The sequence below is a fragment of the Lepisosteus oculatus genome, chromosome 3, assembly GCF_040954835.1.
Source record: "Lepisosteus oculatus isolate fLepOcu1 chromosome 3, fLepOcu1.hap2, whole genome shotgun sequence".
In the NCBI taxonomy this organism is placed as follows: domain Eukaryota; kingdom Metazoa; phylum Chordata; class Actinopteri; order Semionotiformes; family Lepisosteidae; genus Lepisosteus; species Lepisosteus oculatus.
In genome coordinates this window covers 67290739-67305622 of record NC_090698.1, presented here as the reverse complement: position 1 = coordinate 67305622, position 14884 = coordinate 67290739, and the positions used below count along the sequence as shown (strand labels likewise).

General features: G+C 41.4%; 1 protein-coding gene across 3 annotated transcripts; it reads left to right on the top strand.

Annotated features, from left to right (window-relative positions):
- Positions 1-5719: 5719 nt before the first annotated feature.
- stoml2 (stomatin (EPB72)-like 2) lies at positions 5720-13350 on the top strand. Of its 3 annotated transcripts, none has more exons than XM_006626676.3 (10): positions 5720-5890; positions 6910-7062; positions 7710-7809; positions 7903-7961; positions 8297-8398; positions 8800-8934; positions 10098-10242; positions 10941-11020; positions 11385-11513; positions 12261-13350. In XM_006626676.3, exons 1-10 carry the CDS (start codon positions 5849-5851, stop codon positions 12399-12401), a joined length of 1086 nt encoding a protein of 361 aa, XP_006626739.1. In that variant the 5' UTR covers positions 5720-5848; the 3' UTR covers positions 12402-13350. The 3 variants fall into 3 exon arrangements, with proteins under 3 accessions (XP_006626739.1, XP_015216737.1, XP_069043514.1); XM_015361251.2 differs by having other exon boundaries at positions 6907-7062; XM_069187413.1 differs by lacking the exon at positions 5720-5890 and adding an exon at positions 6189-6372 and having other exon boundaries at positions 6907-7062.
- The last annotated feature ends 1534 nt before the right edge of the window (positions 13351-14884 follow it).

The following is a 14884-nucleotide window of genomic DNA, read 5'->3' as shown; positions in this document are numbered from 1 at the left end:
GCTTTATTGGAGCCACCTTCAAAGCAATATTGTACCTCTTAAAACCTGATTTTGTTGTGTCTGTTTTAGTCTGGGCGTTTTGTCTATAATCCCGTCATTTCCTTTGCTGTTTGCAGGTGCGAAGATTGCAGAGGGGACTTCCTCCACAAAGACACAGTTTTTGTTGTGTTTGTGTAGTAGTTTGTCTTGTGATAGGGAATGACTCTCCAGGTGTGTGTTCTGCAGGGGCCTCACACTCAGGGTTTCTGAGTATGGTGCCGAGTTGCAGCTGCGGGGGTCTGTCCTGTTGTGCCAGGTTGATGCAGCCCTCCCGGTGATTACGGAGAGCTTGTGACCTCGCTGGCTCCACCTTGTGGTTTAAACAAGAATGACCGCAGGAGGCACAGAACTGAGGTTTAGCCTCTTGCTGTTGAAGAGGTGCTGTCGTTCCCATTTCACTCTTTTTCAGTTCGTATTTAGGTAAATTACATATGTACCTGTAAAAGCAAGAGATGGGTGAAAATTAAAATAAATAACTGTGGCTTTTATTAGAGTTTAATTTTCAGCAAGGACGAGTTGAGTTCCACCAGTCTACAAAAAAACTCTTCTCAAATTAACCTACCAGTATGGTGTTGGACTCGGGGAGGAAACTGGAGCACCCAGAGGAAACCCGCATGAACACAGGAAAAACATACAAATTCCACACAGATAGCTCCCCAGGTCCGAAATTAAACAAAGGGCCCCATTTATATAGACTGACTCATTTCAATGTTCACAAGGTATGATTTCTAATACATAATTGTTATGTGTGTTGTAGATAGATTTTAAAATGTAAATTCCCTTTCGCCAAATACAGTATGTGTAGAGCTACATAATTCAGCAGTCTGGACAAACTAAGGGAAATGTATAGTGCCGAAGAAGACAAAAGCCAAACATAACTGGCACTTCTGACCTGTCTGTGACTATAATCCTGGGATTTGCCCAATTGCAAGATAAATGATAAGCTATGTGGCTTCCATCATTTAATTAAGCAAATCTTTTAAGCAGACCTTTAGGATATTTCTTTCAAATATGCATTCAGTTATTTTGGGACAGTTTCCCTTAAGACAAATTAAATTTCTCATTTTAAAACTTGATAGGCTGTCTCCTGTGGTATTTCGTAGGAACTGTGAAGGAAATTGAATTGGCTATAAACCGACTGGCAAGCTGAAGGCACAGTAGTGTTACCTTGGACCAGCTGGGGCACAAAGGGTCTTGTACCATTTCTTCTTACACCCCAACTTGAAGGGGTTCCCATCATCTGGATCAAAAAACTCCTAGGAGACAGAAGCAGACACACTGACGCCTTCCAGAAGATGCTAAGAATTAAAAATAAGAGTGACAGAGTGACCTACCCCATTATAGGCATTCTCGACACTGGAGATTAATTTGACGTGACATATCAGCAGCAGAAGAACCTCCAGGAGAAACAGAGAGATGGGGACCATCACAAAGACACTGGAGAAATGAAATATGCAAATACAAAATCAACACAAACCGTATTTACAAATAAAGCAGCTGTCCTGTATACAATATCTACCTGCCATTATGTCTTTTTCTTGCGGTAAAACGTTTCTGAGGAAGAGATGCAAAGGATTTAAAACCAAGAATAGGAACCACTTCTTTTCCCCAAAAAAATGATGGCAGTGTGAAACAAACTGCCCTCCCATAATTTTGAAGTTGATAACAGTTTATTTCTAAGAAATGTACAGAAGAGATCCTCAGATCAACTATGTGCTATCTACAATACAGACTAAATGGGTCAAATGGCCTCCTCACCTTTGTAACACTTCTTCTTTTCTAAAAGCATGACTGATTGTTTTACAAAGATGCAGATACCTTCCCTCACGGGCAGCAGTGCGGAAGGATACGTGCAATACGTCTGTAGGGTGAAGGGCTGGGACACGTTCAGCACCAGGCAGACAGTGGAGGATATCAGCACCATGAGCTTGTGCAGGACCAGCAGTAACACAAGGCCCAGGAAGGAGCGATAGTTACGCTGCCCTACGCAGTTATTCATCCAGCAACAGTGGTGATCGGATTCCTGTGGGACCAGGACATCCCAGGTTTTGCCAGAGCAAAACAAAACGGATAGGGCTGTCCCGAGAAATCGGAAATGCACAAATGGACAGTTTCCACCCTGAAAACAAGTTTTGCTGCTTAATACTCAATGACAAATCATGATCGAGATGTAATCCCTGGTTAGTCAGGCAATATCAATAGTGAAAATGACCCCCCCGGCACCCTATGAATAGCTTGTGGATTAGTGAATTAGCCCAGTTACCCAACCTTTTATTTTATTTTTTTTTTGCATTTTTGCTGAGGAATTTCTAACAGAAGAGAAGGGCTCACCTCAACACAGGCGTCGCAGCGCTGACCGTGCCCGCTCAGTAGGGGGCGGTAGAACTCCCACTTCCCACACCAGCTCATGCCACACTCGCGCCCGTTCGCGACCAGCTGGGACACGTGCAGAGCCCGGGGGAGTGCGGCCCCCGGGGGGGGGTGGGGGGAGGGCGGGTCACAGAAAGAGTACGCAGGTCTCCACTGCGTCTTACCGCACGGCGGGTGATGAGTGCAGCTCTCCCTGCCCCTGGCGAGATGTGATTATAATAATAATGAATAATTAATGACACTTATATAGCGCTATCATGGACACTCCACTCAAAGTGCTTTACATAATTAGGAAGCCATGACTGATAAGGGCCAATGGGAAATTTGGCCAGCATGCCGGGGTTACACCTCTACTCTTTTTGAGAAACGCTCTGGGATTTTTAACGACCACAGAAAGTCAGGACCTTGGTGTTACGTCTCATCTGAAGGACAGCGTCTTTTTTACAGTACAGTGTCCCCGTCACTATACTGGGGCATTAGGACCCACACAGACCACAGACTGGAATCACGATTCCAGTTGCTCACGGGCTGCAAACAGTGACTTCTTAGACAGCAGATACTCCACCATGCTGGTGTAAGAGTTAGGACCATGTTTTTTAGGATCATTCAGGCAAAGTGTTACCACATTAATGTGCATGAATTGCACCTTTTATAAAGCCACGTGACAGTGTTTGGGCTAAGAAACATAATTAGTAAAGAACAAATTAAATCTTATATTGGATAGAATTCCTAATAAAGTACTACTGCATTTAAAAAGTAGGGATTAAATCATAGTTAACGTTTACTTCATTTTGATTCCTGTATTTAATGGTAAATCTCAGGGCTGGGAATACATCAAGCACTTTCCTAAATGTTATTTTGTCTCTCCACCTATTAGAACATTTAATATTAGACTCCAGGCTCATTATGGTAGGCCGATTGTGCACAACGTACACTGTTTATTAAAGTGACTGCCCTGAGACATGCTGAGGATATTGAGTTTTGTTTAGCGTGTTTCTTGCCTTGATGGAGTCGCTGGATCCATGAAGCTTGCAGGAAATTAATCAAAGTGGCAACAAACAAAATTCCGGATACGATCGGAAAAGCCCAGGAGAGATGGACAGCCAGCCAAGCACACCTGCAAAGTAAGCATAGGAAATCCAGCATGATCCTTGTGGGACAAAAGAAAGCCTTTATGAATTTACATCACAGTTCTCCCCGGAATTACTATACTATACTGTAAGTAGACCTAATATGGGATGTTTTTAAAAACCCAATTCTGCATCATATGTTATATTATTTATGAAATGAAATAATGCTGATCTTGACTTCCATCTCAATCCATCTGAAACTACCTTATTTTTACTCAGAACTGTAATTCACACTGCAGCAGATCTTGCACACCTAAAAACATAAAATCCTTCGAGGTCCTTAGAACGTGTGACTGGAGATTGTTCTTCAATGCTTCTGATCTCCAGGATGTGTCCTGGAATGTAGGCCTATTCTTTACCCATGTACAAAATAGGAAGAAGTCTTAAATAATTCAATAAACTGGTCACTTAAAGGTGTAAAGGAACAAGTAATAGGTTTATTCCATGGTATGCTCACAAGGGTTCACAGCCAAAATGTTGTGTTTTCTCTCTTCAGGAAATGTTTAAAAGGTAGGGAATCCCTCAGTTAGTGGGCTGCTCTGCGGGGCAGTCCTAGCTCTTTATTGCTGTGTGTGGCTGACACCTGTAAAGGCTGAATCTACACAAGGCTGTCTCCTGCTCCTTTGCTGAAGCAATTTCTCACACCAGTAATTCATGTCTATTTTCTTGTATATTAGACTAAATGTGCATATGTGTCGTTCTTTGTTGTAGTTATTTCTTGTTCTGATTACTAGATCAGAAATAGCTTCCGAAAAAACAGATGGCAAGTAATTATTTCAGGGTGCCCAGTCCTGACACAGTCTGCTGTGAGACCTTGTAACACCAAAATGTTTTCCTGGCTATTTTTACTGCAGTTTATCACCTTCACTGCAAACCGTAGGACTGTCACCTGTCACCTCTAACCTAAAAAAACAGTCTTCCCTTCTTCCCAGCTCAAAAGAATAGAAGAATGGTTATAGCCAAGAGGAGTCCATCCTGCAGTTCCAAGCCCATTTACTAGAAAGCAGACCTTTGCAGATCATTGCTCTGAGGATCATATCCAGACAATTCGTGAAGGAAGCCGGGGTATTAGTTTCAACAACATAGCTGAGTAGCTTGTTCTGTACTCCCACAATCGTTTGGTTTAAGAAGTGCTTCCTGTTCTCAGTTTAACATACACTTCTCATGTTGTCTAGCTTCCACTTTCGACCTCTTGTTTGCGTTTCACTACTTCCACTGATTCTGAAGTCGACTTTTATGATTTGGAATGCTTTTGATTTGGTCAGTTTACGGGGTGTTTTTCCTTACCGCAAATTTAATAGTTCCCCTCACTGCCTTTTCATTTTTCTTCAAGGCCAAAGAAAATTTGGGGGAAAAAAAATTTAACAATAACGTTTTTTTATGTAGCTTTCAATCAGCAGCTGAAAATTGCACTTTTAATACAAACTGGAAATTCACATACTAACAGGCATTGTGGTATATTATTATTATTATTATTATTATTATTATTATTATTAACACAGCAGAGGTGCAATACCTCAAAGGTGACCCTCAATTAAATAATTATAGCAACCATGCAACCGGTGGATGTTAATTATTAACAAAACCGTCCTGCCTTTGACAAACGTAAGAACTTGCGGGAAGGTGAAGAACAGTATGTTGAGACCAATGAGCATGCAAGATGTGAAACTGGGGCCCAAACTCCGCAAGAGCCATTGAGGCCTCTTCTTCTGACAGACCATGTTCACTCTGAGTAAAAGACTAGTTCATTAATGTGAGATCCCCTTAAAATATTCCACTTCTGTATAACGTTAATAGAACTAACTTGCAGAACTTTAACAAATATCAATGGAAAAATCATAACTTGACTGTGCTACTCCGTTGCCCTGGAGAAGCAATTTCAAAATTGCTCATGCTGGTCAGGCACATTAAACGACACTAGTTAATCATTTATGCTTTATCCCTTTAGCAAAATACATCTTAATTTTAGTATTCTTACTTGCAATATAAGTCAGTAAACATGATGATTGGCTCAACATTCATATCGCAGTGAGCAAGGCGTAAAAAACTATTTATTTATTTAGTATATCAGGGAAACTCCAATTTTTATTTGACAAATTCATGTAGCAATGAAATGCTTCGACTAAACCGTGCTTCAGGAGGAGGAACGTCGTGTGAAACGTCGTGTTTCCTGACGTGCGCGAATTCAGTACCGTACAGCTCCCCTTCAGTTAACTTGGGTGTCAGCTTCGGTGCGAGTTTGAGAAGGTGAAGGGTTTACACTGAAAAAACACTTAATCCAGAAAGAAAATTTGCTAAATTGGGAGAAGATGTTTAGGACTGTGTGTCGGGCGGGAGGTTCCCTGTTAAAGGTAATGAACAACGGCTCTGAAGTGGCTTTTATTGAAATTTGTGATCGTCGTTTCCCCCACACATCATGGGCTCACGTGTTATATCGTCTTTTTTTTAATATCACTTTAGGTAAGAGGGGTGATTTGTTGCACAAAAATATATATGTTCTTCGTTTTAAAGAGTTGAATCGAAATATAATTGTATATATTTATTTTATGTGCCCGGTGTGTGTCTGACTGATCATTGCAAAGAGAGTAGTGCAATTACATCATCAACCGAGATTATGAGAGCGACCTTAAGGACGACTCCCGAAGCGATGTGCTTGTATTCCAGTTTAACTTCCAGAATATTCGTTGAATCCTTTTCTCTTTTAGATGTTGTGTTTTTCTGATATTTACCTTTATACTGCCGATTACTTTTCCAATTTTTTTATTTTTAAATGGGATAATTATAGAAGCTGAAGTCAGTTTTAAATTGCTTTGCTGTTGAAGGTTCAAGTACTGTAAGTATGTATTACAGTGGTTCATCTCTCAATTCTGAATCCCCGTTGGTTTCTCTTTTGAAATGTATATGTTAGACTGTGCTCGCTGGTGTTAGTGTGGTGCGCTGGTGAGACAGCATCTCTGTTCCACACCTCAAACGTTGTGTAGCTGGGGAATCATTAAGGCCTTTGCGATTTTCCTATGCAAAAATATATATATATATCATCTGAGCGGAAAAAAATACTTTAAAATGCTTTAGAAATAATAAATTATTTCTGACTCTGAACACTGTGCACTGATGTGTACAGTGTATGTCAAAAGCATAAATGAAGAGACGTAAAATGAATATATCAGCTTTGTTTCCATCAGTTTATACCATATGGCTATTCAGGGGTATCTCCAAAAAACGGAAGATTAAACCAATGTATAGTAGCCATGTTGCGGGACACTGTTTTTGAGTCAGGCCAAAAGGTTGAGCCACACCATCATTTTTTTTAAAAAGGCGTTGGCGATGTGTGCCCGGGTTGGTAAAAATGGCAACTCTTCTTGTGCAGCAGCAGTCCAGGCGACGAGTGCCCACCCAATGGGTGGTCCCAGCCCAGCAGCGGTGGGCCTCCAACACGCCGATGAACACCGTCGTCCTGTTTGTGCCCCAGCAGGAGGCCTGGGTGGTGGAGCGGATGGGCAGGTTCCATAGGATACTTGAGCCTGTAAGCAGTACTTCTGTTTGTTGCAACGCAGTTCACCAGCATATTAGAGTCCTGAATGTTTGGAATCTATAAGCTGTGTCACACATGTTCTGTGATCAGAGCTGTTAGACCTTACTGCACCATAGACAAGACATGTGTTGGGGGTGTCCCTTTCCTGCTACCCCCACACTGGTCCAGGTGCCTGTGGACAGAGCTTTTTCATCATGACCTGCAGCTGCACTCCCAGTGACACCAAAGGTTCACTCTGTGAATCCTGGAATTGCAGAGTACTTTAAAAAAACTTGATAGCTTAATTATGAATATATCTCATAAGATGTGTGCTTATTCACTTTGTTTCTCAAGTAGCTGGTGCAGTGCATAAGGTGGTGATGTTGAAGAGTAAGTTATTCTCCTATATGAATAGGTGTAATAGAGAATAACATATACATCTGTGGTACAGCTTAGATTTAGGAAGACATAAGAAGGTGAATGCTTTCTTATAGTTCTGAACAGAGCGTCTGAATGTTACACGACAAAGATGAAGCTCACAGTCTTCAAAAGAAGCTCCTACAAAAAGCACCTACCTTTATTTAAAAAAACTTACAGATTTGAGTAAGCAGCGAAGTTTCAGATTGTTTTTGTAACCACTGTCCATCTTTGTTTTTTAGGGCTTAAACTTTCTTATTCCAGTATTAGATAGGGTTCGCTATGTTCAGAGCCTCAAGGAGATTGTTATAGATGTACCAGAGCAGTCTGCTGTTTCTCTAGGTAAGGTCTACCCGTGAACTTCTTGTGGTGTGCGAAGAATGTGGTGCTTGTGTTTTATTTCTCCATGTTTAAAATATTCTGCTGTCATTTCAGATAATGTGACGCTGCAGATAGATGGAGTCTTGTACCTTAGAATATTGGACCCTTTTAAGGTAAATCGGTGTCATCTTTTTTTATGTTCTTGGTTTATAATCTGGTCCTCCTTAAAGCAGTTGTTATGTAGGTGAGATGGTAAAGTACTGGAGTTGACTATTATAAGAATTCCATTGTAGGGTTTGATTAATCTCAAATTAAGTTGTACTTGTGTGGATGTTATGGCTTTAGTGTTATAAATGTGATTGAACATGAATGTTATGCTTTTTTATGTGTTGTTTAATTGTTATTGTTGGAATTTCAATAGCTTACATTCCTAGAATCTAACTGCATTAGTTATTGAAAGGGTGAGGGAATGTATTTGTAAGTGATTTATTTTTCTTTTTTGAAACAGGCTAGCTATGGTGTAGAGGACCCAGAGTATGCTGTGACTCAGCTGGCCCAGACCACTATGCGTTCAGAGTTGGGAAAGTTGACCCTTGATAAAGTTTTCAGGGTAAGGGAAAGGAACTTTGAGAAATCTCTATTTAAGTTATAAGGAAGCAGAATAATCTGCTACTGTTTAAATGTTTACATAAGGAATCTACAGTCCTGGGCCGTGAGAGCTAAATTTCATCATAATATACTAACAGCTGTACAAAATAATTGGGTTTAGGACATTTTTTCTAATTCAGAATATACAGTTTAGTCATTCGTGTTGGATGACTGCAGCTAGCGTGTTTTGAATTTGTGGAAAATACGCATGTCACTTAGAGCAAATATTTCATCACATTTACTGTAATGTGTTGCCGGAAAGAATTGTTTTGCACACGACTTGATAAAACCTTTCCGAAAGCTTTTGTCAAGATGATTATGCCTTTGGCTGATCCCAAGCTGATGCATTTTATCGGTGTGCAGGAAAGGGAGTCGCTAAACTCCAATATAGTGCACTCAATAAACCAGGCTGCAGAAGATTGGGGGATCCGCTGCCTGCGGTACGAGATCAAGGACATCCATGTGCCTCCCCGAGTAAAGGAGTCCATGCAGATGCAGGTGAGTTGACACAGGTAGCAAGTCGGTGGGAGATGGACCTGCTGTTCTGCAAGCAGTCCCAGTGACTCGACACCATCCAGTGTTCTGGCACACCTGATGATGGCAGGCAGGGAGACGAGTGAGATTTCCTTCTGAGCATGTGGTTTGTGCAGCTGGCTAATGCAGTCATACAGGTGTAAGAGACAGACCCTGCCGAGGCTCTGAACCTAGACTGTCAAAGGTAGCAGGGCAGAGTAGTGATTGGGTTCTGGACAGTGAACAAGGACATCACGGGTTTGGATCCTGGGTGCGATGCAGCTGAATTTTATCGAGCTGCTCTGATAAATGCTCTGCTGCATAAAGGGATGAGAATGTGTCCTCAGTTGACCCGCCTGGTTAGATGAAAGATTTCAAGGGGAACTGCAACACTATTTTCAGATTTTGGGGTCAGAAAGAATCAGTATTGATGAGTGCATTTCAAACCACAATGAAAGTAAGATGTACACAGTAACTTGTAAAACCTCCAGTGTAAAGATTTTCAGGGAGATGCACCGCCTGTTCTGCGGTCCAGTACCAGGCAATAAAACGTCTGGTGCCGCGGTGCAGCCTTATTACACTGTAAACAAACAGGCCACTGTAAACAAACAGGCCACTGTAAACAAACAGGCCACTGTAAACAAACAGGCCACTGTAAACAAACAGGCCAAATTTGCCGTCAAATACTACATACTTATTGACTGCACGCAGATCCCTTTGGAACATTTCTGCAGTGAAGTGTCTGCTGGGCGACCAGTACTGATTCGCTCGTACAGCCATTACAGTAGTCATTACGGATACTAGTGAGCAGGAAGGGCTGCATCACGTCTCAATTCATGGGAACTGGAATGCGAGTTTGCGACCACATGGCAACCCTACAGTACTTTCACAAAGTTCATGATTTTGTGCTTAATTTGCCCTTTGTAGTTTTTTTCTACAACACCAATGAATTTTATTTTGTTACCCAGATTTAATAACCTGTCTGGGGATTTTGGACTGCAGTTCCCCTTTCAGTAAAATGTGTTGAATTCTGAGTACTTCAGATAGAAAAGTTTGAAGCAGAAGGGTGCAAACCGCCCGTCCTGAGCTCAGCAGGTGGTGTCCCCCGATTTCGCTTTCCTTCACCGCATGCCCCTTGGCCCCGACAGGTGGAAGCTGAGAGGCGAAAACGAGCCACAGTGCTGGAATCCGAGGGCACGAGAGAGGCGGCGATCAATGTGGCCGAAGGCAGGAAGCAGGCACAGATCCTGGCCTCTGAGGGAGAGAAGGCCGAGCAGATCAATAAGGCAGCAGGTAAGTTGGCAATGCGCTTGGAAAACACCACACAGACAAAGGCTAGGAGATCGTCATGAAAAGGGGTCAGGTGCTTAAGGAAAGCTCTAAGCATAATCAAAGACCCCACACACCCCAGCTACAGACTTTATGATCTGCTACCATCTGGAAAACGGTACCGGAGCATTCGGGCCCAGACTACCAGACTCAGAGACAGTTTTTACCCCCGCACTATCAAACTGTTAAACTCCCAGCCTCTCTCACTCTCACTCTCACCTCACCTCTCACCTATGATCTGAACCTCACAGTGCCTTCTTCCTTTCTTTCTTACCAAAAACCCAAACACACATTGAAAATCTACCTCTACCATACATGTCAAAAGCTCACTCCCCATAATTTCCATCCCTTTATTTTATTCTGTTGATGCATATTTTTGCACATAACCTGTTACCTTTTTGTTGTTTTGCACATTGCCTGTTGTTGTTTTTTTGCACATCGTCTGTTGTTGTTTTTTGCACACTGCCTGTTGTCTCTGTCTTTCTTTTGCTACACAATTGTATTGTTGTTGTTGTTGTTGTTGTTGTTTTTCTCTTTGTACTACTTGTGTCCGAGAGCTAGCTAAATAGCATTTTGTTATACCATATACCATGTATATGAGTGTAATGACAATGAACTTGAACTTGAACTTGAATTATGACGCATGCATCTTTCTGTTCAAGGTGAAGCCAACGGACTGTTAGCCAAAGCAGAGGCCAAGGCCAAAGCCATTCGACTGCTTTCTGAGGCTCTCACACAGCAGGTAGGAACGTCAAAAAACATGATGGTCCGAATCAGATTTTATTTAACTTACAACCGAAGTCCCCTTATCCAAGAAAAGACCCAGGAAGTCAATTTATGTCCTTTGTGAAGACTTGACTGATTGAAAAACGGAATGACAAAGATTGCTTAACACCTTGTTGTATATGAGACAAGCAAAACTGTGCTTTTTGGAATACTAATTATACTTCAGATATTTGTAACCTAACATCAGCAGATGTTTTTTGTTTTTTTCTCAAGTTATGTGTTTTTCTTAGCCAAAACAGGCTGCTGTCGCTCCGCCTGTAGGCTGGAGCAGCAGGGTTAGCCGTGTGTTAACGGAGTGTGACCTCTGTGTGCTTTGACAGAATGGGAGCGCTGCAGCCTCTCTGAGTGTAGCCGAGCAGTATGTGTCTGCTTTCTCCAACCTGGCCAAGGAGTCCAACACCATCCTTCTCCCCTCCAACACGGGTGATATCAGCAGCATGGTCACACAGGTACGGGCCTCTCTTTAAAAACACACCGTTCTGGCCACATTTCTCAAACAGTCCCATCTTTTAAATCTCTCACGTCATGTCACGCTGTTTTGTCATTACTCTTTTGAATGTGATGATGCAGGTTTTCTGTAGGGCACATAAATAAACAATTGTATAACCCTGCTCTACAGCGCTGCATGATCAACTTTTTTAAGGTCAATTTTGGTTTGCTAATTCTTTCTGCTACATTTATATTTTTAAGTGCAGGTCTAGGTGGTTTCTTCCCAGGGGATTTTTTTCACCCTGAGACCGCTGGTGAAGCATGTTCACAGAGTCACAGTTTGAAACGAAAAGGGAAATTATATAGGAAATGCATCTCTACATGAAAATGATATCTACATTAAATTATATTTCTGGTTCACTTACAGTAGCTACTAAATTATCAAATCGTAAAGATGGATCGAATGAGCACTTCTTGCTTGCAGTCTTTCTAATGTTCCTGTGTACTGATCACACCTGTTATGTTTACTATAAAGACATTGAAGATGTAAATACAGAGTATATATTAGATTATTTTAAACCCAAGCCATCACCTTTATCCATAGAATTGTACCTTTTATGTAAGAAAAAATATATCAAACATTTGTTTCTATTTGTTCAAGACTGTCTTATTTTCAGGCTACAGTTTCAAATGATTGGAAAATTTATACCAACATACAAACACTCACCAATTAATGATTCTGAGCTATTCTGCCATTTGTCTTTCAGGCCATGAGTGTATATGGCGCCTTGTCCAAACACCCTTTGGGTTCTACAGAGAGCAAAAACACAGAGCCACAGGATGCACAGAGACTGGCATCAGACAAAAGCCAGAGCGAGGCACATCAGTACCTGTCTTCGTCACAGTAGACCAGCACATCCTGGAGCACCAACATCCTACAACCTAAGGAATGCATCATCTCTTGCTTCATCAACGTCCATTCTGTAGAAGAGGAACCCGGAGCCTCAGTCCCATAACTTGTCACTCAGTCCTCTCATATTCATCTTTTGAGTTTATACCGAGAGAAGAACTTATTAGCCTTGAGGTATAGGAGCCCAGTCATTGCAACACTTTTTTTATTTTAAATGAGTTGTTTCATATCTCAGTTGTTTGTCAATGTGTATTATCTGACATGGTGTGTTGTAAATTCTAGCACTGCTGCTCTGTCAGAGTTCCTGCTTAGATTGTTAAATGCCATGATCTCAAGATCAAGATCTTTTACAGCCTAAGCAATGCAGTTTACCTGGGGACGAGTTCTAGTGGTGCTCACATCTTTTTTCCCGTTGCTTCATCAGAGCTTAAGCATCACTGCATTGTTCCCAATCCATCAGCAGTCTGTTTCAGGCTCCTGATTGCATGGAATCACTGCAGTGATGCTTAACTTTCAAGGCTTGAGGGTATTGTCAAAAACTGTATTTGTTGAAATAATTATTTTGACAGAATAGCTGTCTTGGCATACACAAAATCTCGGGATAATGTAGGGTTGGATATACCACCAGTGAGAAATAAAAGAAATCTGTTCTTCTTTGCTTTTTGATTATTAATGTACTGAAGTCTGTATGCAGGAGAATTTGTAATTTTACAATTTTTTGTTGATTTAGTGTAAAATTCCTCATCTGGAACTTTTCACTCCATGTAACTTTCATGACTGAGAGCATAAACCTTGGGATTAAAGAAGGAACGATATCACAGAAGAGGTTTTGTTATTCTGATCTAAAGGTGATTAGACTCCTCTTTAATAAAGACCTTTAAAATGATATAAGGAGTAATCACAATAAGAAGTAAAAAATAAATACATGACCATTGTGTCCTTTTTGATGTTGTATCTGTTTCTGTTTTGTTTTTGGAATACCAGCTCTGTATCTTATCCGAGAGCAGAGGGGATAATGGTATTTAAAGGTCTTCCTGCTTAACAACCGGTTAATGTGAGGTTTTGTGTTCTGTGTAGTTTTTTGTAATACATTGAATTCAGTGGTATGGTTTTATGTGATCCATAGATGTCTCTGAAGCTCTACAATTGCTCAGTATTGCTTCTGTGAGGCAGAAGTAAATAATTGACAACTTTTTGATCTGGTCTACCCTTTGAGATTGGATGCCAAGGTGCAACTTAAGATTTTTTTTCTCTTGTCATTAATCAAGAATGGATCTGAACTATAGGCTCCAGCTCTTTGGTGTAAAGCGAGTGTAAATGTTAAGATCTTTTCTAGTTCACTGAGACTGAGCAGTCAGTCACTAGGCTTCTCAGGGAGCTGGTAATATGGCACTTGTTAAATGTTGCCGAGCCATGAGGCTAAGCAGAAGTGTGTGTTCTGACTGACGTCAAGATGTGTATAATCGCCCAACGCAATGGCTTCAGGCTGTTTACAGCAGTAACAGCACTTAATTTCCTGTAGTGCTTGAGTCAAAACTAACCCCCTGAAGTGCAGCCTGTTATTAAATAGATGTAACAAAATGAGTAACTGCTGTATGATTCTAAGAAATGACACCATTATCGAATACCCTTTAGAGACTTTATTTCTTATTTTGAAATCCTGGTATTTTTGTAGGGTAATGCCAAATTATCCCTGGTACATGATTCACATTTTTATCAGTACCTCTGATTTGGATTGGGGTGATCTCGCCCATCAATCCTGAGACAGTCTGTCCTGGTCCTAGAAAGCCACATTCCGGCATCTTTCTATGGGTTACCCTAAGATCAGTTCCTAAATGCATGGAACAGTGCGCCCAGGTAGTTTAGAGATGTTTTTAATAAGTTAAGATCATTTTATTGGCCATATACAATAGCTTGTATTAGGAATTTGTCTTTTCACATATCCCAGCTTGCTCTCCATGAGACACACAGACAGGGAGAGAAGCTGGGGGTCAGAGCACAGGGTCAGACATTTATACGGCGCCCCTGGAGCAGTTGGGGTTAAGGGCCTTGCTCATGGGCCCAACAGAGTAGGATTCCTCTGCCGGCCGCGGGATACAAACCGGCAACCTTCCAGCCACAGGCACAGATCCTTAGCCTCAGAGCCACCACTCCGCCCCTAATGAAAATCCCAACACCCTGCAGCTGTGCAGAGGTCCATGGTGAGCAGTGCCTCCAAGAGACCAAACAAAGGGCATTGTGCTGGTGTTGTTTCTGAAGCTTATATATTATGTAATGTCTCAACATTTTTTATTATTAAAAATAAATTAAGGTGAAACAGTTTGTGGTATATTTCTGATACAAATGAAGCTGTGCAGCTTTGTTAGCTGCACAAGACCTTAAGAGGCATAATTAGGTTATTAATGGATAGGTAGAGATTGAATTCATGATTAAGAGAAGACAGGGAAGGATGCATACAGACGCAACTCTCGTGGAACCTAG